Source organism: Fistularia commersonii, chromosome 29 (assembly GCF_037954325.1).
Source record: "Fistularia commersonii isolate RoL2024-O1a breed Wild chromosome 29, RoL_Fcom_v1.0, whole genome shotgun sequence".
Classification (NCBI taxonomy): Eukaryota; Metazoa; Chordata; class Actinopteri; order Syngnathiformes; family Fistulariidae; genus Fistularia; species Fistularia commersonii.
In genome coordinates, this window is record NC_141312.1 from 6,895,820 (window position 1) to 6,922,509 (window position 26,690).

At 44.3% G+C, this 26,690-nt stretch overlaps 1 protein-coding gene across 2 annotated transcripts in view; it reads right to left on the reverse strand.

Annotated features, from left to right (window-relative positions):
- The window catches only part of LOC147216869 (phosphatidylinositol-binding clathrin assembly protein-like), a 31,362-nt gene extending 6,192 nt beyond the window's left edge, over nt 1-25,170 (reverse strand). The window contains exons 1-15 of one of the 2 annotated variants that reach the window (XM_086177501.1): nt 24,679-25,085; nt 15,562-15,704; nt 11,191-11,266; nt 10,737-10,839; nt 10,226-10,319; nt 10,012-10,123; nt 8,943-9,049; nt 7,490-7,531; nt 5,483-5,568; nt 4,734-4,836; nt 2,103-2,236; nt 1,127-1,224; nt 822-935; nt 693-723; nt 439-580 (exon numbers count right to left, since the gene is read on the reverse strand). In XM_086177501.1, coding sequence (XP_086033627.1) covers nt 439-580; nt 693-723; nt 822-935; nt 1,127-1,224; nt 2,103-2,236; nt 4,734-4,836; nt 5,483-5,568; nt 7,490-7,531; nt 8,943-9,049; nt 10,012-10,123; nt 10,226-10,319; nt 10,737-10,839; nt 11,191-11,266; nt 15,562-15,704; nt 24,679-24,808 — 1,515 coding nt within the window. In that variant the 5' untranslated portion in view covers nt 24,809-25,085. Of the gene's footprint in view, nt 1-438; nt 581-692; nt 724-821; nt 936-1,126; nt 1,225-2,102; nt 2,237-4,733; nt 4,837-5,482; nt 5,569-7,489; nt 7,532-8,942; nt 9,050-10,011; nt 10,124-10,225; nt 10,320-10,736; nt 10,840-11,190; nt 11,267-15,561; nt 15,705-24,678 lie in introns of both variants that reach the window. The other variant, XM_086177502.1, reaches the window with a different exon arrangement.
- Nucleotides 25,171-26,690: the final 1,520 nt, after the last annotated feature.

Consider the following 26,690-nt stretch of genomic DNA (forward strand, 5'->3'; position numbering starts at 1 on the left):
ATTTGTTGTTTGACTTATAATTTAATATTTAAGGGGAAAAAAAATAGAATAAGAACATTTCAATCTAATTTTTGTATTATAGTTTCTGACCACTACTTGAAAAAAATGTTTGTTACTGTTGTATTGTCTGTGAAAAAACAAAACAAATTTAAGAATTATTTTGATAATAAAGTATTTCCTATTTACCAATAAACTTTCTGTCCTGGGCTTTCGCAATTTAAAAAAAAAAAAAAAAAAAGGAAACACCACCTTTGACACTTATAGATCATGAAAATGAACTGAGATTGAGCATTCTGACGATGCATCTAACTTAATCATTGAAAAATACCGGTATCGGCAACTACCTTAAAAAAATAAAATAAAAAAATCCTGGTTCCTCCAGGGGTGAGACAGCTGAGCGATTCCATCACAAGACGAGTTGCTCAACATTTGACTCACCATCTGAGGGACAGGCATCGGTGCGGGCGCCATCGGGTGGGTGGTGTGAGTCCAATTGGTGCTGGTGCACATGGCCTTCGTCTGCCAGCCGCTCCCTCCTGTGGGCTTCTTTTCTACCAGCTGACTCCACTGGAGCTCTGGCCTGACGTGCGCGTCGGGCGGGTACAAGGAGAAAGAGAATAACGGATGTGAAAGGTTGGATTCGGAATTAAAAAAAGTCGACGGGCGGAAGAATTTCTGGCAATCCCTCTTACTTTTTAGCTGGCATCCCACCAAACTGCAGGTCTGATGGACGAAAAAAAAAAAAAAAAAAAAGTCTGTTAACCGCGAGGACGAAACCCGGGAGAAGGAGAGGAGAGAGGAGACGTGCGCATCGTACTTACTACCGACAAGGTTGGCTAATGAAGAATCTAAATCACTGGGCAACATTTTCCCAGAATGTAGAGGAGCTCCGGGGCTGTGAATCTGAGCGGGCGGGGCCGGTTTGAGCAAGTCACCTGGCATCCAAAGGTTACCATGGTTACATCAAAATAGAAAAGAAGGGAAATAAGTCAAAAAAAACAAAAAAAAAAACACATCCAGACCTTCCTGTCACAGCACATCCCGGCTGGTTGTGTACAAGCATGCGTTCTGCTTTCGCGCTCGCTCGTACATTTGCATAATTGTGTATGTAATTGTGTACTCCTACCTCCCCAGGCGTTGTTATTATTGGGCACAGTGTGTGTGGTCTGGATGGGGGTGAAGTTAGGCTGCAGGGTAAACAGCTCACTGGTCAGGTTCGGAACACTGCGGGATAGAAAAAAACGGAGAATAAATCGCAGTTTTGGGCAGAAGCCAATGGGGTTGTAATGGCGAATTGATCGATCTTCCCCGGCGCGTCTATATAATGAATATGGTTTGAGGGATCTCTCACGCTTCCGTCACCTGGATCCCTTGTGAAACACGCTTTGACTCCACAGGAGGCGACTTGCTGTTTGAACATGTTTACCGATCAGAGCCTGGCTTGCAGGGCAGGCGTTCATGACTCTTTCTTTGACGGACGCGTACGCAACGGTCGTCTAGGCGACTGATTTTTTCGTGCATCGTTCAGAAGCCGCTCGCACTTATCTTAACTGTGTTTGACATTTAAGAAAAATAAAATCAAACAGACTCCTGGAACGAAAGCGGTAGGTGAGATGGTGGGCGAGGGTCGCGGCGAAAAGCGAAGTACAAACGGCTCTGGTTGTTGGTGTCGCCACGACGCGCAACTCAGGCTCCCGAGACCCTGAAAATAAGTGACTCTTTTGAACTGGCGTCGTCTTTTTTTCCATTGAAGCGACAATCGTCTTTTTTCTCACATTGGAAAACATCGGAACACTTGGGATTGGCGTAGCGATGAGCTACAATGACAATAAAGGGAAAGAAAATTATTAAAATGGTAAATAAATCCGATATTGACTGCCATCTTGATTATTCACAACGGAGCGTTTTTGCAAATTCTTTTTTCTCCGGCCAATGTCATTTCCACGGTAACTTGACACTGTGCCAATGTGTACGTCCCTCGGACTGGTGCACAGGAGCGGTAGTCTTGTAGATGTACCTTGTATAAATTAAAATACATACATGTACTGTGTGACGCTTTCTCTTGTGTTGTTTTTAAAACGGCGTGCAGGTTTGACACTCACTGGTTGTTGACGGGTAAAACGGGTGAGTTTGAGAAAAGATCCGTGGCCCCACCACTGCTGTTGGCGCTGCCCACTGATTGGGTGCCGGGCGACACATTGGGCGTCTGAATGTCAATCACCTTGTGACCTTCCTCCTGGGTGAAGATCACACACACGGATAATTATTATGTCTGACTTTCTTTGGTGTGATATTTTCCAAGCCATCCCTTCGGGTATTGCTTCCATGTGACATTTAAGGTCCCATCAAATGGAGCCACAAATGAGCTGCAAGTCGCCTCCGCCCAAATACACCTGACGGGTTTCACCTCTTTTTCTTTTCTTCCTTGCAGCTACTCCCTCCAAGGGTCGCCACAGCAAATCAACCTCCTCCAACTAATTTCACGTCGTCTTTCATGACGTCCATATATCTTCTCTTTGGTCGTCCTCTAGGCCTCCTGCCTGGCAGTTCTAACCCCAGCATGCTTCTACCAATTTATTGTACACGACTGAACCACCGACAAATCCAATGTCGGCCGGCCCTCCAATGCAGCGGTCGGGAACCTACGGCTCGCTAGCCATACGTAGCTCTTCCGGTGACGGCGTACGGCTATCAGATAGCCAACTAGTTTATCCGCGTTAACCCTCATAATGGAAAAGATGGCAAAAAGAAAAAAAAAAAAGACTATGATTACCGTGAACTCCGGGCTACGTGGACAGAGGAATTTGCATTTGGATGGCTCTCCTGGTCAAAAAGGCTCCTGACCCCTGCTCTAATGGATTGATTAAACCTCGACATCTTCATCTCTGCTAACTCAAGCTCTGATTCCTGTCTTTTACTCAGTGCCACTTTTTCCAAACCATACCGTATCACCGGTCTCACCACTTCTGGCTGATAGTCTTTTATCCCACGTCACCTCTGACATTTTTCTCCATTCGTTCCAACCTGCTTGAACCCATTTCTTCACCTTTTTTCCACACTCTCCATTGCTCTGGACTGTTGACCCCGAGTACTTAAAATCCTCCACTTTCTTGATCTCCACTCCCTGGAGGCTCACCTCACATGGGTCCCTCTCATTCACACATGTATTCTGTCTTGCTGCGGCTAACCTTCAGTCCTCTCCTTTCCAGAGCATACCTCCACCTCTCTGCCCCCACTACAGATCACAATTTCATCAGCAAACATCATGGTCCATAGAGATTCCTTTCTAACCTCATCTGTCCATCACCACTGCTGACAAGAGGAGGCTCCGAGCCGACCCCTGATGTAGTCCCACCTCCACTTCCACACCTACAGCACATCTCAACACTGTCTCACAGTTTGCATACATGTCCTGCACCAGCCTCCCTTATACGATACCATACTTCCTCTCTCTGCACTCAGTTGTATGCTTTTTCTAGGTCTCTACAGGCACAACGCAGTTCCCTCTGACCTTCTCTGTACATCCCTGCCAGCTTCCTCAAAGCTAGTACTGTATTTGTAGTACTCTTTCTTTTTAGACATGAGATCATACTGCTGCTCACAAATGCTGACGTCTGCTCCCTGTCTAGTTTTTCACTATTCTTTCCCAAAAAGTGTCTAACCCTCAATCTCAATTCTCATCTCTCACGGGCTTCACCCTTTCATGCAAAATTACTTCCAATATTCAATCAAAGTCGTTAAATACCATTTGTCAGGTGTCATCTCAGGTATCTACATGTCTCTGGACCTCCAAAACCACCACCTTTTGTGGGATCGTCTGATACACCCAAAGCTTATTTTTATGTCCAGAGATCCTCTGCCACACACACACACACACACACACACACACACACACACACACACAGGATCACAGCACCCACGGAAAAACATAATAACCTCAGAATAGCTGCCAGTCGCCATGTCAACATCAGCCAACTCCCACTCTCTTCGCTCGCATTTGGATTCTGGATTTTTTTTTTTTCCGGGTTCTATTCCACCGTTGTGTTACGAAGATTAACGTTACTACAGGCCTGCAACCCCGACTCTCCTTCTCTATAAATTTATGATCACCAGTTCTTTTTTAATGTTGTGTTGTGTATTTTGTTTTCTGGAACAGATAGCATCATTTATTTTGCTTACATAAATGTCCTTGATGTTTCTTTGTGTTTCTTCAGCTGTCGCCACGGTGAACCAGCTTCCTCCTTCTAACCCTCTCCTCTTCGTCCTCCTCCTCTCTCACACCGATCAACTTCCCGTCCTCTTTCCCTCCACCTTTAAATCTCCCCTCTGGTCTTCCTCTAGTCCTCCAGTCTCAGCATCCTTCCACCCAGATCTTCACCCTCCCTCCTCTGTCCATTTCCAAACAATCCCAGTCGGACTTTATCTCCAGAACATCTAACACATGCTGTCTCTCCTGATTAACTCATTCCCTTGTCCTGTCCATCGTCAACATCATCTCTGCTTCCAGTCTTTTCCAGCGTCTCCAACCACCGTCTTCTACACCCTTCCTGACACTTTTCCCCACCTGGACCAACCTGTTCTCAACCTTGACCCTAAGTACTTAACATCTCCCACCTTCTTTACATCTAATATCATAGAAAAAGAAAAAAAAAAAAAATTGATTGACATTTTCTGTGACATTTTTTTTTTTTTTTTTGCAGCCATCAGCCCAGAGATGGAGAAAATGAGATCACCTTGTGCTGCTGCAGTCTGTTGTCGTCCGTCTTGTCGTCCATCCGGCTGAGAGAGATCCCGGTGCTGGAGAGAGAGGACACCGCGCTGGAGAGAGTGCTGGATCTTAAGGGGTGAGACACACACACACACACACACACACACACACACACACACACACAGGATTTACACCGTTGCTGCGGTGGATCCCTCTTGTATTAACTTTGCCGTATTTGCTGAGCAGAACTTTGAAGTGTTCTGTAAGTCTGACTTTATTAAAACTAGAACAAAAGAGACACGGAAAAGCCAGCCGAGAGAGACGGACTGGACTCGACTATTAAAACGAAAACACTTGGGAGTCAAGTGGAGAAAAAGGAAAATAAATTTCAACTGTAACACAGGTTGCCATGACGATTCGCCCGGCTATTCATGGGAAATCTAATGAGCGATCGCATCCGGGCGTTTCTTCCATCGCCGCCTGTGTATGTTTTATTCGGTGATGGAATGACACGTAGCCCGGTACACGTGTAGTACACTTGCGTGGCCGTGTGATAAAACAAAACAAACACGGGTTCTGATTGAAAAATGCCAATGGAACGCCCCGGCCGATCGGGACGGCTCAAGAAATATATCAATCCTCGTAGCAGCGCTCATGTTGTCGTACAGAGAAGCCGCCAACATTCCCCGTGTTTGACCGAATCCCCATTTCGGGGCTGGATATTGATGACGTGAACGAAAAAATGTGGGCCTTTGGGAGGTTTGGGGGGAGTACCTGCTGGCGGTGGAGAGGTCCTTGAGCTTCCTGCCCTCCAGGGAGGCTAGATGCTGCTCCAGAGCCTCCAGGAGAGAACTGGGAGCCTGAGAGGGGTGGGGGTGGGGTTGGGGGGGCAAGGGGAAGGGGAAGGCGGAGGAGTTCTATTAGAGCGGCGCCCGGGTGGATAAAGTGGGACACACTGCTTCCTCTCACTCCGCGCTCCTCACCTCCTCTTTCCGTCTCACACGTTTCCTCACTCACAGACACACACAAAGCAGCAGCGAAAATAAAAAGATCACCCTCGGATTCGTGTCGGCTTATCTTCACTACGACGGTTTTCGTTTGTTTGTTTTTTAAATAAAGCATTTGGTTTCATCAGGTTTGGTTGACCGTCATGCACGGATCAGCCGGGTCATGCAAGCGAGTCCGCAACAAAGACAGACAGCAGACAAGAGCGGTGCGTCATTTGCTGTGGGCCTCCAGAGGAGAAACACAACGCTCCTCCGTAATCATCCAGAAGAGCCCATGCATGCACAGAGCAGCAGGCACTCTCGATTAAAAAAAATACAAAAACAAAAAAACACACGCACACACCTGCGCGCATACATGTAAAGAAAAAAAAATCACAACCCATAACACTGAGAGTTAACCCGTGGATTCCAATTTATGGTACGATCCCCGCGGCCACGACTGAATTTAGCTTCCGGATTGGACAGATAGCTGTCAAAGAAGCCGAGGGCCGCGTTTTCTTGATTTATTTTCATTTTTATTTTGCACGACTGGAAACCAGGGAGGTTAACTCGGTTCGAAATGAGAACATCTGTTAAAAACCAGGTATGCACATCGAGCGCACTTTGCTCCAAAAAAAAAAAAAAAAACCAAGACACAAAACGAAAAGAAAAAACGATGGATGGGTTCTTTTTTTTTTGTTTTTTTTTTTTGTTTTTTTTTTGAAACCACATGTGATACCCCGGTTTTTGATCCAGACTGTTACATTTCAGCGTCGGAGGAACGCGGTGCAAACACGACAAGCAAAAAGAAAAGATTTCTCGTATACTTATTTTTAAGGGGGGTGGGGGGACAGAGAGTTAAAAAAAGTGCGAATTCTGGATATCCTTCTTCAGAGAAATCTAGAATATGCTAAAAAGTTTAAAAAAGTAAAAACAGACACATATCTACAGCTCAGTATAGGCGTGGGTCGCTGTCTCGTTGAATAAGGGCACATAAGGTCGCCATAAGCACTGCAAACATGGCGCTAAATTTAAAACACTCCCTTCAAATCGTCACCCGCTTCATTTATAAACGTCCAATTGTGCGTTCGTCGGAAAGGATGAATCATGTATCGGGCTCCACAGCATGATGTGCAGTACTTTTGATGAAATTATGTACACCTATCCAAGTTCGATTTGCAGAGACCTGTTTAATTAAAAACCATTCGCTGCTCTCCCCACAGCTAATGCAAAGGGATGTGATCCTTTTTTTTTTTTTTTTTTTCCTTTTTTTTTTCATATTTCAACACTGCTTTTATGGGTTTAAAAACTACTTCACAGTTCTGACTTATGTGTGCAAAAAAGCCTTTTAACCAAAAAAAAAAAAAAAAAAAAAAACACTTTGCGGAGCCCCGCAAAAATATGAAACAGGTTGGAAAACATTTTTTTTTTTTCCTCAAAATCTAAGAATAAAGCACAGTAAAAATAATAATAATAATAAAAAAAATAAATAAATGATATATACATGTATTGCATTTTTCTTGTGTAAAAACAAAATGAGGCTCAGAGGCTAAACGGCGTCCTACTTTTAGCGGCTTCTCCTTATTTGAGACTCGAGAAAAGTAGAATAAGCGGAGGAGTCTGAGGAGAGTGAAGAAGAGAGGAGGAGGACGGGGCAGCCGCAGTGTGGGCAGGTCTGTAGGGTGAGTAGGGAACGGGAGCATTTAGAACGAAGCATTATGGGATTGACTGGACGGATTTATATACTGGTTGACTGACTGGTTGATTGACTGATTGAGATGAGATGTAGACTGACCTGTGTGAGATCGGGGCTGTCGCCCTGATCTATCCCAACTCGCTGTGTCACAAAAAAGGAGGGAGGGGGAGGGAAAGGGGAGGGAGGAGGGAGGCAAAATAAAAAGAAACCAAATGTAATAATAACAAAACAAGGAGTAAAACAAAAAAAAAAAAAAAAAAAAAAAAAACAGACCACAGAGTCAAAACAAAGGGAAGAGGCGTGTGAAAGAGGAAGAGGAGGAGGGAGAAAGAAGAATCAAACCCAAGCATTCAATACTTCATGCAGTGGCTGAAAAGGAAAAGACAACAGAGGAGGAGGGGAGGGGGGCACATGCACACACATACAAACACCTATATATACACTTTATGCACACACACACACACATACACACGCATAAATACACACACGCAGATCTGAAAATGAACGCCGAGCACACTGACTGACTGATCAGGCAGAGGGGCGGACAACAGGTCACGTGACCGCGAGGTCGGAAACATCCAAAAAGGAAGACACTCAACTAATGTTGACTTTGAACAGAAGTAGGAGGGAGGGGGGGGACACACACAGATGACACACAAACAGACAAACACACATTTTGTTAGACAGGTAAAATGAGTGGGTCCTTAAAGTCAACGTTAGTGTGCTGTTTATTTTTTATTTTTTTTTTTGTTTTTTTTTTTTCTTTGGATGGACTGGCTGCATCCCAAACCTTCTTCCAAATGGGAACAAAACCAAGCAGTGAGAAAGCCTTCGGACGACGGCGCATGGGTTAATGCAACTGCTACGGAGAGGAGAAACACATTTCTCGTGAATCCTACGGAGGACGACTGCGACTATTAATTTGAAAACAGCCATTTCGTCTTTTTTTTTTTTTTTTTTTTTAAGAAATACATATTCTAAGATTAGGGAGAAAATTAAATTAAAATAAAAAAATGTGAGGAAACAGTTTCAAGAGGGCTTGCTTGAGCATGCAGTGCAGGCATGTGAACAGGCAGCGCGCGAGGGGGGGGGTCCCTCGACTCGAGGCTCAGACGTTCGTCACCGTCTGGGGGTATCCCCCTCCCCAGGCCAGAGTGAGAGAAGGACAGAAAAAGAGGAAACTCTAGAGGCAAAAAAATTTAAAAAAAAAAAAAAATGTAAAAAAATATTGGGAATAAAGAGAAGAAAAACCCCTGGATGCTGATATACAGTCAGTTTTAGGTTCCTCGCTAAGGAGGTTAGAAAAACCTGACGGTAGATCAGATGGCGGAGACGGCGCGGACCCCGGAGCAAATCTAAACGGGTTTGTGTCGGCGTTTCCCGCAAGGGCCGGGTTTTTCTGGAAAAATTTTAGAGGAGCGTGTGTTTGTGCGACGCCAGATGAGTTGATGCCGTTGAGGTTTGCTCCGGATGCACGCCGCCGCCTCCTCTCCGGTGGCGTTCTAACCCTTCCCCTCCGAGGAGGGCCGTCAGCGGGAAGAGCGGACGTTACCTCAGCCACTTTGAGAAACTCAGAGAGCTTGGTCATCCTGTTCAGGAACGTCTTGTAGATTTCCAAGGCTTCTTTGCACTGGTTCTTCTTCATGTCAAAGTATTTCTCTGCGTAACCGGAGGACGAGAAGGGGATTATTTCACGTCGGGCCGGGAAACATCCGGACGAAATCCATTGAAATAAAAGTAGTCGTCGGTCACTCAGGGATGTTTTGTTCTCAGACGTGCAGAAGCCGTGAGATGTTCTAGGTTTCAGAGCCTTTTTTGGATCCAGTATATTTTTCTCCAATACTATTTGGATGCAAGTTATATCTGCATAATTCACCTCATAGGAACTTCACGTTGTCACGATTTCCATCCAAGATGATCCCACGCCGGCTTAAAAAAAGAACACTCCCAAAACCAATTGGGGGCTTTTTAAATATATACGTCTAGTTTTATAAATAGCAAAGCTATTATCGTATCACGTTGGCTATTAGCATGTATCTATTAGTGCCAAGTGCTGGAATGTTGGGTTTTGGTTTTAAAGCGTCCAGATCTTCTCTACATGGAAGATGTCATCAGAAAACTGTGTTGGCTTTTGGCGCCGTGGGAATAAAATCTCAAAGATTTGGCTTTCAAAAAACAACTGCGCTTCTATTAAGAAGCCAGCACATTGTTGACGTGATCATTCGCGTCAGCCGGAGGAGACCGTTCACACTGTAATATTCTGTGACGACGCTTTAATTAAGAAGACTTTGGTTCTATTATGTAATAACTCCTTTTACGGGGGAGAAAAAAAAAAAAAAAACGTCACTTGCCTCTCAGGCATTTTCCACAGATGAAAAGGAAAACAAGGGGGAGGAAATAATTATCTAAAGTGCCTTGTGAATCTGTTTTTTTATGATAGCCAAAAAAAAAAAAAAAAGCATTGCTGCAGCAACCTATTAGAAATATCTAGCTTCAAAATAAAAAGGCAATTTACCTCTCGGGGCTTCCACACAAATCGAATTATTGAAAAAAAAATTCAAATTCAGCTCTGAGAGAACAGGAAGATGCGCGTTGATGAAGATGAGGAGCGGAGGGTTTACCCAGCATGTTGATGACCCCTTCATTGTACGCGGCAAACAACCGTATGGAGTCTTTGAACAGCAGCATGAACGCCGTGTTGATAACGCCGTTGGTCAACTCGTTGGAATTTGGCTGCCGGGCGAAGAGAAAAGACAGCGGAGATCGGCGGTTGCTCCGAGACAAATATGTTGAAGTGATTTTTCTTTTTTTTTCTTTTTTTTTTTGTTGGAAAACCTGGAAATCCAGCAGTGCGTCCAGCTGGTTCTGGATGACGGGAAGGGTCTTAATCAACTTCTCCGTGTTCATGGTTCTCATCACGCCATCGGCCCTAGTCAAACACAAGAGTGCACGTGTACCTGAACAACAGGCCTCTCGACAGGAAGTACATATATGGACCGCTAATGCGTGGCTAACACCTCTGTGTGTACTTCATGCTAGCTTGTCGAGCGCGGTTAATAGCGGTGACTCTGCGAATGCTACCTAGCATGACGCACCTTGAAACCGCCTGGCGTTGAAAGCGCTCTAACAGTTAAGGCTATTTTTAATTCTCATTCTTATGACGTGGTGAACGCATAGATGACAAAATATAAGTGTGAGGGTTTCCTGGCAGAGGTAAGTCACTGTAGGCTACCCTTGATACCCTTGCGCTAAGCTAAGTGCAAATGCAGCATGCAGAGAAATCTGTCAGTTGGCCAGAATATAAATAATGCCATCGTTTGAAGTAGTAAGCTAAAAGGTATCTTACCCTCTCTTCATCTTGGTGAAATCCACCGCTCCTAATCGGTACGACATGGCTTTTTCGTTCAGGTAGCGGCTGTAGCGTCTGATGAAGGTCGACATGCTGTACCCTGGGGAGCAGAGGGGGGCGCTACAGTCGGAGGGCGCTCAATTTGTTCTACTTTCAACACAAATCTAGGGGCTAACGCCGGCTAAATATGAAATGAAGACTTCTCTGGACGTCTTAACATCAAACTTTTGCGATCTATCGATTCTTTGTGTCTTTTATTATTCATTTGTTTAACTGCTAACGCTAATTTCTACCGACATTCGGCGAACCAAAGAGGAGGCCTCTTGTGAAAACGGGCTTTGGAAATAGACTTATTGATACCGTTACAGTGCCAGGGGAGAGTCTGACATAAAGTCATTGGGTTAGATGAACAGCTCTGCTGAGTACAGACAGCCAGATGGTTTTAAATCACCTTGTAGTGCGGCCTTATCTAGAAAGTTGTTGAGGTTGAAGAGCGTGTTTCTGGAGGCAAGGTACTGCATCAATCTCTGATGAAACAGGAAGAGAAAACAGAGAAAACGGTTATCTGACGCGCTTCCCTGACAATATCACATCACGTCCACGCAAACAGGCCACAGAGATGCACACGTCAAGCCTTTCTGATTTTTTTTTTTTTTTTTTTTTTAAGCCATCTTGTCAACGCGTTTCATGGAGAAATAGATTGTTGACGGCGGTGGGCCGAGCTGTTTGTTTAAATTCCGTGTTGGACGTGTTGCGTGTATTTTTAACACGCTACATACAGCACCCACCTGGATGAAGTATATTTGGGAGCGCTACCCTTGAAACAGGGAAAATGTGACATTGCTCTTTTTGCAGAAATATATGTGAGTACTGATTGAAGTGCATATATTGTTTTATATAATACTTATACAGTTCATTATACTGTTATTGCGCTGTTAATAGTTTATAGATGATACATCACGGTAACGATGTAGTCGTATCATCCTCTGCGAATCCAGCTGTCAGGAGACGGAAATCTCCTGGATCTCCTTTTAAAATTTCGGTGGATGTGATCATAAACCCTCAGTTGCGGAAGCAGTAAAATTCACCATTAATATTGTTTAAGTTGTGAATCTTGAGCTTTTAGGATGCAGAGAAAATGCTGGTGATGGAAAAAATAAAAATAACGAGCGTCTCATAATAGCAATCTACAAATAACTTTGAGTTAATAAGAATATCTATTCATTGAGCTTTAAACCGCCAAGATTAGACGATGCCCACTAAATTGTCACTGTTTTTGTGTGTAAAAGCTTCACAGAGATGTGTGTGTGCGCGTGTGTGTGGGAGGGTGCACGGTGTGCTGTAGCCAATGTCACCGCCACCTCCGGTCAGAGAAACATTTTGACTTCTAGTGATCTGAGGAAAAGTGGTGATAAGTCACGGCGCCCATTGAAATGTCAGCGCAATACTTGACTGCGTCGCTGTTGCACACCGGGGGGGAGGCAGCGTCAAAGAGACCGGTGAGCGCGGGATAGAAATTGCATCAAAGGTCATCAGAACGAAAGATGGGGGCAGAGCATCCAATGTCATGCACTGAATGCATATTTTGGTACGTCCCTCTTGGATATAATAAATATATACCCGACCCCTCCTGGTGAAAACTACAGCTGGGTGATGCAGATCGCTGTTAACACCAACCCTCCAGGAGCACTTTCTGCCCACTAATACGAGAGCATGGCCTTGAAAAGTGTTAAATATTGCCAATGAGGTTTTTCTTTTTTTTTAATTACTATGATTAGATTACATTTCAATTATACAGTAAACCCTTGTTTTTCGCGGGGGGTTGCGTTCCAAAAAGAACCCGTGATAGGCAAAGTCCGTGAAGTAGAAACCTTTTTTTTTTTTTTTTTACAATTATTATACAATTAAATACTCTAGTATACATTGCTGCTTTCGTCCTCATTTTTTTTTCTTCCTTCTTTATGGAACGAACGGAAGATTCATTAATTCCGTAATGCCGACCTACAGCCGCATAGCTTTTACCTTCCCTTAGCATGTCCAGAAGTTTAACTTTATCTGCGATAGATAGCATCTTCCGCTGCCTTTTGGGCCCTGCTGCAGGTGCTTTTGTCGGTCCAGAGCGTTTTGTCAACATTATGGGTTTTAGAGAAACTCGAAATTGCAAGAGGATTTGTAAGTACGTCATGGAAATTTGGCAAGCTGTTTTACGTACGTGTACATATTAAACTGCAACGTTATTGACGCACAGGTGGAGAAGAAGCGGAGTGACTTTTTAGCCAATCAGAATGCAGAACACAATGCACGATGCAAATCCGTGAAGTAGCGAAACCGTGAAAAGTAAACCGCGTTGCAGCGAGGGATCGCTGTATACCGAAAGGAGGTCAGATGCAGTGCTTCCAACGGTTTCCGAATAAATTTAAAAGGAATTCAACCTCCTCGTACGCCTGCTCGGGTAATGAATCGATGAAATGTAACTGGTGTGTTTCTGAATTTAAACAGGCCGCGTTTTAAATACACCGACCAACCAAAATGCGGTGAACGCTCGCTCGGTACCGAGTAGGTCCTGGTTTTGCCGCCAATATTTATCCAGGACTGCGGCAACAACCGGAGGGTCCGTGGATTCCTGAAAGTTTTGGGGCCGGGGGCATCGTTTGTCTGGCACGTCACGCAGATGCTAAATTGGACCGAGATATTTGGGAATCCGGAGGCCGAATCATCACCTCCATGGTATATTCCTCCGACTGTTATACTGCTGAAAGAGGCCGCCGCTGCCTTCGGGGAAAACGCGTTTTCCTGACGGAGCGGGTTTGTTCAGTCTGTCTTTGTGGCATTACTTTTTCCGGGTGAAGGACACACACAGACACAACGTTGTTGACGTTTTTCAGGGAAACAAACCGAACCGTACGTTGAAAACATCACACCAGGCCGCCTTCCTACGCCGCACCGTCATCGGCTCGAGCCAGACCTCCGTCGCCCTGGCGCATCAGTGATCCTTAGCCCGACCCGTGATCCTTCTATCCCTGACCGGACCAGGCGCCGACCCCCCTCCAACCCCTCCTTCCAGACATGAAACACTCAGCAAGAGCCGGAGTTTAAGGAGATGCCCTGACCTACTTCTCCGAGCCATCGCGTTTCAGAGCCCTCGTCAAAGTCGATCACATCCTTACGCTTGCCTGTTTCTTTTCCGGCCTCCAGCGCACCGCCGCTGAAGATAAAATATGCATTTGCTGCGTGATACGACCCCCCCGTCCCCCGAACTGACAGGTGCCATCGTAAACCGGATCTTCTTCTTCTTTCCCTATGAGCCGCTCCCTTCGGGGAATCATCCGCCTCCTCTGCATTCTCTTCTCTCACACCGACTAATGCCGGGCTTACATCTCACGATTTTCACAATCGCACAATTAAAATTGAAAATTGGAAGGAAATCTTAGGCTTACCGGAGTCTTACTGCAGTGACACTGCGCTCCCGTCATCTCAATCGTTAAGTGTGAGGTGGTAATCTGAGCGGTCTTAGATCGGTCTTTTCCAAGACTTGGAGCTTGCAACAATATCAAACACGTTCGATTATCACAAGTCTTTACGGTGACGTAACTCATTAACAACCAATAGATGAACTCTAACAAAACAGTATCGGCGACAAACGGTATTTGTTCAGAAAGAGAAGCGGATGGAACAGCCCAACGCGTACCATGTCAAATCGCCGACGTATCACGACCAAGTGGAGAAGGAAAAGCGAGGGGGTGAAACAGCAGAGGCTCTGCAAATACCCGATTAAAACATTGCATGGTCGGAAAAAAATACTTTTAAATAGCTACCCTGTAGATAGGAATAAGATAGAATAGGCTGAGACTTAAAACTCCAAAAACTAGACTTTAGATGTAAGCGGGCGCAAGATGGTGGTTTTCTACAAGTCTTTCCCAAATCTTTACAGTCTCCAGATGTACGGGTGGTATAACTTCACATCTTCCATAATTCTCTCCTCTGTCCACGACAAAAATCTCACTATCCCCAGCCGACCTCAACATCTTCGTCTCTACTGCCTCCCACTCTGCTTCCTGTCGCCACCATCTTCTGCACCTTTCATTTCATTCTTGTTGCCACGCACCTCTAATCAATATTACTCACTTCAACAGTCAGCAGCCATGATGTTACAGCTCATAGGTGTCAAACTCCGGCCCGCGGGCCAAATTTGGTCCGCACTGCAATCATATTTGGCCCGCAAAGCCATACCATGACTATTAGAGCTGGCCCACCGGTATAGTCTACAGTGCATGTATCGCTAATTCTAAAAATCCCAGTATTTTCTGCTGGTGTTTTGGCACAAAAATCACAACAGGACCCATAAACGCCCTCTCCTCTATTGACAGTAGTCATAGCGACCTTATGCTAATACTAGCACCCTGCTACTTGGGCAGAAAACAGGATTTTGCGTGTGTGCAACATTAAGTTATGTATTGTACAGTATTAAGCTATGATTGTTCCATATTTAGTTTTTAAGCAAAACTTGTTTGGGTCCAGATGAAAAGGTTCATTGTTATATCTGGAGGAAGATTTTTTTCAATGAATATCAATGTTGACCCATGACTTTGTCCCAGTTTTAAATTTAGGCCCACTGTGTATTCATAATTGTGATGCTTTTTTTTTTCCCACGCTTTTTCACTTTCTGTTTTTTTTTGGTACTTTCGTAGAAATCGGTGCTCATCATATATCAAAAGGCTAAACGCCATTTAAAGAAAACCGCTAAAAATAAGACGATAAACTCTCATATAAGAAAATGCTTTGTATTTGCGTATGTGTGTGTGTGTGTGTGTGTGTGTCTCACCTCGTTGCCATACATCATGAGGTGATGCGTGGTGATGAGCGCTTTGAACACCACGATCCAGCTGTTGCTGGCCGTGCGCTCCAGCAGCGTGTCCGCCAGGTGAGGGATGCTGATGTTCAGCTCATTGGTGCAATGGATCAGGTCTGGATGACGCAAAAAAAAAAAAAAAAAAACATCCAGCTCGGTTAGAGGTCGTGCACGGCGAACCCTCGCTGCTTTAACTTGAAGCGAGCGGCCGCGTGCAAAAACCGTGATTTATAATCGGGGGGAGTTCAGTCACATGGAGTCGATGGAATGAGCCACAGTATGCAAGGACATCGAGCGGCGCATTAATTCGACCAAATCAGTGTCGGAACACAAATCAATGAACAAATGATTATTTCATGATAGAGAGCGCATTGACAAATGCATCAGACGGGGCTATAGCATGACAAAATCTATTTCTTCTATTTTTGTCTGAAATTCTGCCGGGAGCTAACATCCTCACCAAAATGTCAAAAAAAAAAACTGAGGAGGAGAAGAATCTTATTATTATATTCCAGGATGATCAAACACAAGCAAATGTGCTAAAACTGAAACGCCAATGTTTTGCTGTGTGTTTGTTCGTGTGTTGAATGAAAACTGAAAAAGATACCGAGAGCAGCGAAGACAAAGAAATGTTACAATGTCCCTAAAAATGAAAAATAAGGAATAGACGAGGCAAAGGAGGTGGTTACAGCAAAATGGACTGGCTTGAATTTGCGGAATTTGCTCCTACAGTGCAAAAACATGCACTGGAAACCTTCAAATGTTCCAGACATGTGAATATTTGTGTCTTCATATGACACGTGAATGAGAGAGCAAATTATATGTTTACGTCTGAATGTGTGAATGAAGGGTTTTATATCTATAAAATGACTCATTGACAATATGAATGGATGTGTGAATGAAAGAGTGAATGTACGTCTCTGTGAGTGAGAGGGTGAATGGTTGCATTAAACTACCACCTGCTTCTACCACCTACTTCTATTGTACTCCAATGTGCATATAATATGTCTAATTGTGCATATTATGAATATTGTATATACCAGGGGTCGGCAACCCGTGCTTCTGGAGCCACATGTGGCTCTTTGAGCCCTTTGGAGCTGGAAATAATTCACGTGTATTTAATTGAAATGTATTTTATTTCAGTTCGTTCATTTTGGATGTCATTTTAAACTTGAAGATGATGGCGATGTTATAACATCTAAATAAAATGTGTTCAAATATTTGGGTCGCTCTTAAGCGACTGCACGCGCCAGTAAAAGGATGACAACACATGGAGAGAGCACGCCATTTTTGGTTTGCCGCCAGTGGATAATTTAATTTTGGCTTTTTTTTCATAAATACAAGGATTCAAACAGACATGATTTCGCGTAAAAACCTTTAACCCGACGTCTTTTTTTCCGAGTTCAAAATATTTCGTCGCATGCAAAAATGTCATTTCGTTTTCTCTGCAGTTGTTCATTGCTTTAAAAAAAAATGCAACATGTTATGTTTATCCATAGAATAAATGCAAAACAAACAACTGTATATGCTGATTAATTTTTTTTGCTAATTAGTTAATTCAATTTAAATTTCAAAAAGGTTATGCGGCTCACTGTGTTTTCTTTACTGTGTGGAAAAGGGTCCAAATGACTCTTTGACTGTTAAAGGTTGCCAAACCCTGGTATTTACTGTGTCTATTGTACAAAGCATGTCCACCCCTATGTACATATCATGCTTATTTTCACTTTTGTGCTTCTTTTATACATACGCCGAGCCGGGAGCTCTCAACGCAATTCCATTATGCCCTCATAATGACAATTAAAAAAATCTTGAGCCTTGTATGTTTTCTACATGTGGCCAACTTATCCACTGGCAGCCCGGACAGCTGGGATAGGCCTTAACATCCACACTACACTTACTGCAGGATAAGAAATATAGATAATGAATGAATGAATGAATGAATGAATGAATGAATGAATGAATGAAGCAATTCCAAACTGAGCTGCACATACAGTGAGGACACACTGTAGACACAACGCTCTGAATATTTCTCATAAAACCAAAAAGTAAAAGCGTTTGCGTTTTGTCTGTTGGATGTTACATAATGAATATTCCAAAGAGAATCCATGCATGCCCTGTATTTAGTGTGAAATTATTCAGCCAAGACTTATAATTAGCTTTTTTTTTTTTTTTTTTTTTTTTGGCAGTGGAATTCCTCACATAAACGGAGAGTAAATCCTCTCCATAATTTAGCAGCAAGTCGAGTTTGGGTCTCTTGAGGGCCTCGGACGGCCCTCTCCTCGGGAGCAGAGATTGAGCAAATGGTTTGAAACACATTCGGGGGGTTTTTGGGCTCGAATCGCACTCGCAGTGATGTGACCGACAAAAAAAAAAAAAAAAAAAAAAAAAGGGGGGGGGGGGTGTTATGTAACACGCTGGAAGAAAACGCTGGATGTTCGGCGAGACGGCATTAAGAACAGCGAATCACTTCCGACTTCAAAACGTCCAGGTGAAATCGCTACCTTAGCGGTTAAGAATAACCCGACCGAATCAACGAAACTCCTACACAAAAGAGGAGAATTAATAAAAAAAAAAAAAAAAAAAGCTCCCGACGCAGTGGAAACCGCATGGGACTGCGAGAGAGGGGGAGACGGGGGCTCGTATTCAAAGCCAGACAGAATATGTGAGTTACTGGGAGAGAAAAACTTCAAGCATTTTTTTTTTTTCAGAGTGCGAAGCAGATTCTCTGCCCCCTCCCCCTTCTTCCCCCCCCCCTCCCCCCTTTTTCACAGGATCAGAGGTTATCTGGGTTTATTTGAAAGCTCTCTGATGTTTGCTGGGCGCCGCTGAAACGCAGGATACCAAAGAGTCCCTGTTGATGCCACAGTTAAATGTTTAATGCATGTCAAAAGCACCCACAGCACTGGCGTCTCACCACAGCTGCTGTGTCAGTCCCCTTCATCTTCGGTATGTTCCTACTTATTTTTTTTTTTCTTTTCTTTCTTTTTCAGGGGGAGCTGTAGCAGCACACATAATGATGGCGACGGCGCTAATTATACGATATGATTCGCGCCAGCCTGCCCCACCCCCATCCCCCTCCCCGCCGTTACCTGCTGCACAGATATCTGCAGGGAAAAAATATGATTTAAAGATTAGCCTGGCATCCGAAATATCATCCGACCGACATATTTTTAGATAAACAGATTAGCGGGCAAAGCCTTGAACGCTTGATGAGATCTCTATTCGCTACGTCTTATAAACAAATCATTCATTTGAAATTATTCTTCCGTCTGAGCCGCAAAGTCCGACGAAGAATAACCAGAAACCAGCAAGATTTATTTTATTTTATCTCACTTTATTTTTTTATTTATTCTAATCTAAATCTACTCCTCGGGTTATGCGCACACTGTTAATCTGTGACTTTCTACCTTTCCAAAACAAAGATTGCAGATCACGGCATCCTGACTTTCAACTGGTTGACTCACTAACTTTTATCGTTTGGATAAATATGTATATATATATGCATTAACACACACAGATAAATACAATCAAGACCAAAATTATTCATAATCCCTAGCGCAGTGGTCCCCAAACTACGGCCCGGGGGCCAAATACGGCCCGCCTCCACATTTTGCCCGGCCCCTGAACAATACCAGAGATGCATTATGATTTATTTTTTTTCATTCTGGCCATGTAATCGTGACTTATACATGCATAGAACGTAACGTTTTGTTCCACCCTTCTGCAGTACGTGCCTTATCTAGTCTTTTTTTCTGTGAAAAACTTGAAAAGGGTTATTTGGTTATTATTTATTTCATAAATAGTGTTATTTATTTCATTAATAATGTTATTATTTATTTTCTGATTTTTTTTTTCCTGTCAAGATTCCAGTAAGGGTTGATTTTTGGTTATCTGTGGCTTTTTGGAAAACGATAAAAGTTTATGTTTAGACACCTCTGCGATCGTCACACTTTTTGTTATAAACTTGCCCGGCCCCCCGTCAGAGAAGGGAAAAGTTATTAAGCCCTCGCAGGAAAAAATTCAGGGGACCCCTGTATATGCCCCTAAAATACCCAGGTGTGTGAAAGAAAGAGTGACTGGTTGTACATTTCTATATGACGCGAATGAGAGGGTGAATAGTTGTACGCGTCCATTTGCGTCCCTGGGATCCACGGGCGATTAATCCGGGGCGAACCTCGCCTTTCGCCCAATGACAGCTGGGATAGGCTCGGGCGCACCTCACGACGACGACCCGATGGATGAATGAATGAATAAATAGGTACGTCTTTGGAATATTCTCTTTTCCTCCCCGCTCTGAGGCCATTGTATCCTCATCCTACTGATGAAATCTTGGCGCACTAACATCAAACCCCTTACATGGTAATGGTGGCGTTCAGTCATGCTTTACACATTGTTAATGGTTTGTTTGTGCATTTCCTCCCCGGCTCGGTAATTAATTGGATCATATTGATTGAAACTAATTAATGTTTCTTGTCAAAAGGTGAAAACGCACAAACACACCGGGCCGAGGTAGAAATGCGGCGTTAACAATGCGGCCGGGCCTCGCGGGTCCCGGCTCAGATTTTACAGTGCCTTGAAAAAAAAAAATCAGGATCCCCCCGAGAGGATTCATCCTTCAGACTGCCGTGCGTTTCCGGAGGAGCCGCGTTCAAAAGCGTGCGCACGCTCGGCGGCGCGGGGGCCACGTTGAAACGATCGGAAACTAACCCGGGACCCGTACCCTCGTCTGGGGGTGAATCACGTGAACAAAAGACCCCGCGTTAATGAGATTTCCCCGCTCATTATTTTCAGCTCTTTGTGTGAAGGAAGGGCTCCACGCCGCTCGGATGAAGTAACCTCGCTAAAATCCAGACCGCGTTCACCCAAAACCTGATTTACCTCGCGTTCAAGATACTCACATACACATTAGTAAAAGTAATAAATAAAATAACACTTTATTTAACACTTGTAACAAAAAAATGAGCAATCGCCTTACTTGACTCTCTGTCGTCATACTTTTGTGACACCTCAGCATAATCCTAATGTCGTATTTTTACCGGCGGTAATACAGATTCGGTAGAGAAACAGACTTTTCAAATAGATGATATTTTGTCGGTGCGGTTTTCCTAATTGTTTTCGGAGCGACAAAAAAAAAAAAAAAAACAGGCCGGCAGCCAGATTTGAACCAGACTTGAAGAAACGGCGATTAGAATATGAAAATGACTCTTCATAGCAAATTATTGGTGTCGCCACACGACTTGCACGGAGATGCCAGTGTTTACGCATCTTTATAAGATAATATTACATTCTATTCATTTTTTTGTTTCCTGTATAGCCTTTTGTAATGTATATAGGACCTGTATGAGGACAAAAATGGGAACAAGGCCATTTCATTTCATACGGATTACAGTACAGATTGTCCTGTTAGCACCTTGCAGCTCTGCCGCCATCGGTGTGTGAGTGTGTGTGTGTGTGTGATCATGTAAACGCTATCTAGCGTAAGAGGGCTTTGAAACCGCAAGATGCAATCCAACCATAACAACAAAGATACATAAATAAATGAAAACTTTGGAGAATTTCCAGCACCCCGTATTTCAACGCTCTCTGTGATTCTCGGTATCTACACGGTATTCAATGCAACCCGATAGTAAAAGTTTTTTCGGTTAAATATTACCCGTAAGTCTGTGTGTGTGTCTCTGATTTGTGCTTAGACGTCAAGCCAGGGCTAGACGGCTGATATGTGACTGTAGATAACAACCAGGAGGGGGATGCGATAATTGCGTGATTGTCTAATGATTACCGATAAGACGCAGTCCATTAGGGAAACAATGCATATCATTGACGAATCTCCGGCTACGATTTAAGACACAACAGCACAACAAACTACGCTGGTATAAAAATATGATGCCATTAAGTGTGAGACGTTAAAGGTGAAATATGAGATCATTAGCGCAAACTCTTGGATTTCTTGCCGCTATAATCTCAGGACTTTCCAGCGATTCTCCCACCCCCCCAAAAAAAAAAAAAAAATTAAAAAAAAAGACTCATTAGCTGAGAATTTAAAGTATAAAAATAAATCAAACAAAAAAACAAAACAAATCTATCTAAAATAAGAGCAATAATCGTTTGGACATAGGCGGTAAAATGCATATCACATTACTCAATATTATCAGTCTATATATAAAGCTTTAATGTCTATATATATATATATATATATATATATATATGTATACACACACACACACACACACATATATACATATATAAATGTATATATATATAGAGAGAGAGAGAGAGCCTTTAAGCAGATGCAACAGGACAGGGAAATGTGCAGAATGAACCCATGAGATACAGCTGTAGACTTACAAAGGAAAAAATGTAATTAAAAATAAATAAATACGCATGAAATAAAAAACAAACAAAAAAAAAAGATAATTAATATAAAATGAAATCAATTAAATTTAAAAAATAAATAAAATAACTGACGTACTTTAAGGGGTCAGAGGGTCATTAATAGGCTGATTATGTTTCTATACGTGACCAACCTGCTCTCACATCATTGCTCACCCCTATCTTAGCCACGCAGAATGTTGCTGCGTGAAATCCCATTATCTGTCTGTCAAGCTCATCGTTCGCTATGGATCGTAAATAGTCTGCATTGGCTTTTTTTTTTTCTTTTACGTCACTCTCTCAAGGTCATGGCATCAAAAGGGAGATAAGTAATATATAAGGCATGCGGTGATGGTGACCACTTTTAATGGCCGGATGGAGAAATGGCATGACAATTAATCTTTCTTTCTTTCCACTGTGCCTGACAGGGATAGATCAATAACATCTTGAGTATATTTTAAAGGTAATTGAAATGTTGCGTTTATTTATCAAGCCTGGAACATGGAGGGCAAATTGATCCCGAATCACGACACAGGTGCCTTCCGACGCTATTTCATTCTGATGTGTTCGCCTTTATGATTTGTGATTTACCCGTTTAAGATCTATGCCGAGGGCGGAAACGGCGGCGGGATTTACTTGCGCCGAGGTCACCGGCCGAGTCCGTCGCCTTTTCGCGACCCCGTTTGACCGAGGAAGTTCACCGGCGGGACTATTAAATCCGAAAAGCTGCCGCATGTCTGACCTCTGACCCCGGGACGACCCTTCAGACACGTGCAGTTAAGTCCATTACCAACTGTCATTACCTCGTCGCTTTCAAGCCAGGGATTAGATCCAAACACGTCTTCCTTCCTGCATCCTTTTTAAATGCAGATGTCTCCCATTTCAGTAAATACTACAATCCCTTGTACGCTACGATAGTAAGAGCTTCCCTGCGAAAAAAAACACATCGCAAAAAAACTTGCTTCGTCCAAAAGCGGAGCTGCATTCAATCAGCTTGTTTTAGCCGTAAAACAAAGGGTTCTGTCAAAAATTCAATTCCCGCTCGAGTTAGACGGAACGGTTCCCCTTTCAGAACTGGAGCCTATTTAAAAAAAAAAAAAGTGAAATAAAAAAAATCCTCCTGACCACAGAACTCCCGTCCCTCCACCCCCTTTTAAAAAATGTCATCGTCCTTGAGCTCGGCGATATAAATCTCTTTATGCTCCATTTGACTGATGAAATTTCGCCATGTAAATGTTCCCCCTATCTGCTTCTATTTTCAGACTAAACGCTCCTGTGACGTTCACCGGCTTCAGACTCTGACTCATGCTGTTGCTCAAGGTGGATCACCTGTTTTTTTTTTATTTATTTTTTTTATAATAACCAGCAGTTTACTTTGGCCTAACACACATACGATCAGCCAATATTGGCCGATCTGGCTCGATAAGGCAAATAAAAGCCCGGCCTTAGTTTTTCCGATTTCCGACTCCTCCCTTAAATTCCGCCCAGTGTAGCCGGCGATCCCATATTGAGCAACTTTGTGAGATCGGGAGGTGCGTACGTACTTATGTGTGTGTGTGATGGCACATTGGATCTAAATTCAGATTTTTTTCGCACCTGCTCCTGAAACCTTTCGGGCAGTTTAGGGTGATCCAGGTACACACTCGGACACCTGACGTCCTTAGAGGGAGCACGGCATCCTCCGTGTCATCTTTCAGCTAACTAAGTCACCGCCGAGCTGTCCGGCTGAGTGGACCACTAGCTTTTTTTTTTTTTTTCTTGCCTCTCTCGCATCAAGCTGTCTGTCTGGGCGATGGAGTAACTGCCTGCGAGTGTGACGAGCAGCTGCATCGATTACCCGTGCTGCCTATTGATCATGTCGGGTCATTATTGAGAGTCCGAAAAACCGAGTAACCTAATAATCACTAGTAAAAATCTGCATGTGACGAATCCCCACCACCATTAACCCTCCCTACGCTTTAATTGCTGCAGTTTACACACACACACACACACATACACAGGTAATTAGCACAGGGGTAGATAAGGAATCAGCACTGACACCAGCACTGCCCTTCTCAAAACGCCTCCCCGTAACACAAGCACTGTTACAATGCACACACACACACACACACACACAGTGACACTCCAGCCCGGGGGACTGACAGCAGTAACACATTCATAAATGATAATAATGCACCAGCGGACATGACAGCGAACTTGACATGAATGTGAAATTGCAGGAATGAAGGAGGAGTGGTATATGTGAGTGTGTGTGTGTGTGTGGAGGTGATGGGGGGGGGGGGGTAAAGAAGAGAAAAAAAAATTGCTGCAGGAATAATAAACATTCCGTGGTGAAGTGTCTCCGGAGGATACAGTGCTGCTGCTGATAGTGGCGTTAATAATGGATAGGCCTACACTGTAAAGCGGATGGTTGCAATGTGATTAGTCCACAGCAGAGTGGCCTATTTCCCCTGAATGACATGCATAGATAATATCTGGCTGACTGCCCCTCGCCGTACAATAAAAATGTACCCCTTGCATGACTGGCCACATACACTGGAGCCTTTCCTGCGTAAATCACATTTTAATCCAAGGGAATGTAATGAATTCTAATTAACAGGGTGCAAACATTAGAAGAGGAGGTGGAGGCGGAAAGAGGGGGGGGGGGGTGCTATCCTTTGTGAGGAAGGATGCTGGTCGCTTCATGCATGCAGGGTATCTAGAGGAGGATGCTTAACCTACAGTCAAGGTGTTTCTTCTTGGGTCCGCTGACTTCATGCGTCGTGGCCTTGCAGACGGCTTTGCTGACGGCCGAGCCGGTCATGCTGTGCTGCGCGGCGGCGATCCGGTCCGTCAAAGACTGTCCCGACATGGTGCGGCGGAGGCGGGCGGGCTGGCGGTCGAGTCGGGGCGGGGGGGACCGGAGAGGACGATCAAAATGTCTTTAACGGCGGGGAGGAGGGGAGTGCCCTCTGCGAGGATCGGCCGTCTGAGCAGGAGGAGGTGGGGGAGGAAGAGGAGGAGGAGGAGGAGGACAGCAGCGTACACCGGCCACGATCCGGTGGGGGAATTCATGCGTCGGGCAGAAACGCGGAGAAGAAACGCTCACATCCACGGGGGGGGGGGGGGGGGGGGACCGGTTAGTATTCAGGCGGTGGCATCCGGAGGGGGGAGCCGGCTGCAGGAGGGAGGAAGAGCCCGCACCGATGATGTGTGTTAAAAAAAAAAAAAAAAGAGAGAGATAAGGGGGGGGGGGGCGCGGGAGAAGGAGTGGACGTCGTCTCCCGAGCAGGAGAACACGTCCCTGAAAGGAGACGCTGTCAACAGCGGGATGCGCCCCGAACGAATCCGCGTAACGGAGGCGAAAACCGGGGGAGGGAGGGGGGGGTTGAGAGAGGGACGGAGGGAGGGAGGGAGAGAAAAAAAAAGAGATACCGGCACCGGTCGTCAAAACCCTACGGCTCCTTGTCGAAGGCGTAGTGAGAGTGCATTGTCCTCCTCCCTGGTCCCCTGGTCCCCTGGCCCTCTGGTCCCCTGGTCCCCCTGGCTCTGCGCGCACAGCCCCCTCTGCTCCCGCACGGCTCCCTGCGCCGCCCGCATCCAGCCGCAGCCGCTTTGATTTCTGCCCCCACTCTCTCTCTCTCTCTCTCTCTCTCTTTTTTTTTTTTTCCAATCCTCCTTACAAAAGGCCGTATTCCTCCGTCGAGGTTGCCGATAGGCCAATCCACCCCCCTCTTTTTTTTTTTTTTTTTTTTTGTCAAACTTGTGTGTAAAATGGCAGTACATGAATCAGGTGACTAGGAAAGGAGGGCGATTGGGCCACTTCTCGGGTCCGGGGAGGGCATCTTAAAGCAGAAGGCTGCTTTGGGTGGTTTTCCCTTTTTCCTCTTTTTCCTTTTACTTACAGAAGGGAGAGCTCTCATCACCCACCTGTCCATCGCATGATCGATACTGTGATCGGTTCTGTGACATCCAGCTGGCAGGGGCTGACCCGTGTTCCGGTAAACTTGTGCGCGCCTAAACTGGTAACCTGTGGGATTAGACTGGATTGAGAGAGGATTCCGTCCACTTGTGATGGGAGGTGAAAAATCCACGCGTAAATCAATATAAATGCATTAGAGGATACTGCATCTGTGGTACAGTGAATTGTTTCTGTTCTGAGTGTACTTCATTTGGTTCACATACAGCAGGCAGATGTTTAAGATGCAAAGAGGCCTCCTAGATTTATACTAACAAGAAACATCGGGTTTTTATGGCAAATGCAGTTGTGAATGTATGCATATTTTTAAATAATCTGCAGAAAAACATAGACCTTTACAAAATATGCGCTGCTGCTGGTTTATGTTCAGTCTTTCCTGAAACATGCGGTTTGCAGGTTAGAAAATGTAAAAATAGATCTGTCAAGTTTGACAAAGTAAAGACACCACTGTAAGGGAACAAAACAGGACTCACTTTTACCCGCAAAGTTTAAAGAATTAGAAGTTATATAATGGAGTTGTAGTTTGTAAAGATCTCATTTTTCTTTAACATTGTATTTTCAATCATAAACTAAGAATAGTAGCATAGTAGTATAATCAAAAATTGATTTTTGGAGAATGCAAAAACACTAGAGGAGGGGATGCCGGCACGGAGCGGGGCGATGATGTGAGAACTCAAACCATCTGAACGATGTAATCCGTAGGGAAAATTGTTAGAAAATAAAAATAAATCACCATACCGATGCTGCGTTCGGTCTCCTCTGGGGGTTTATAGCA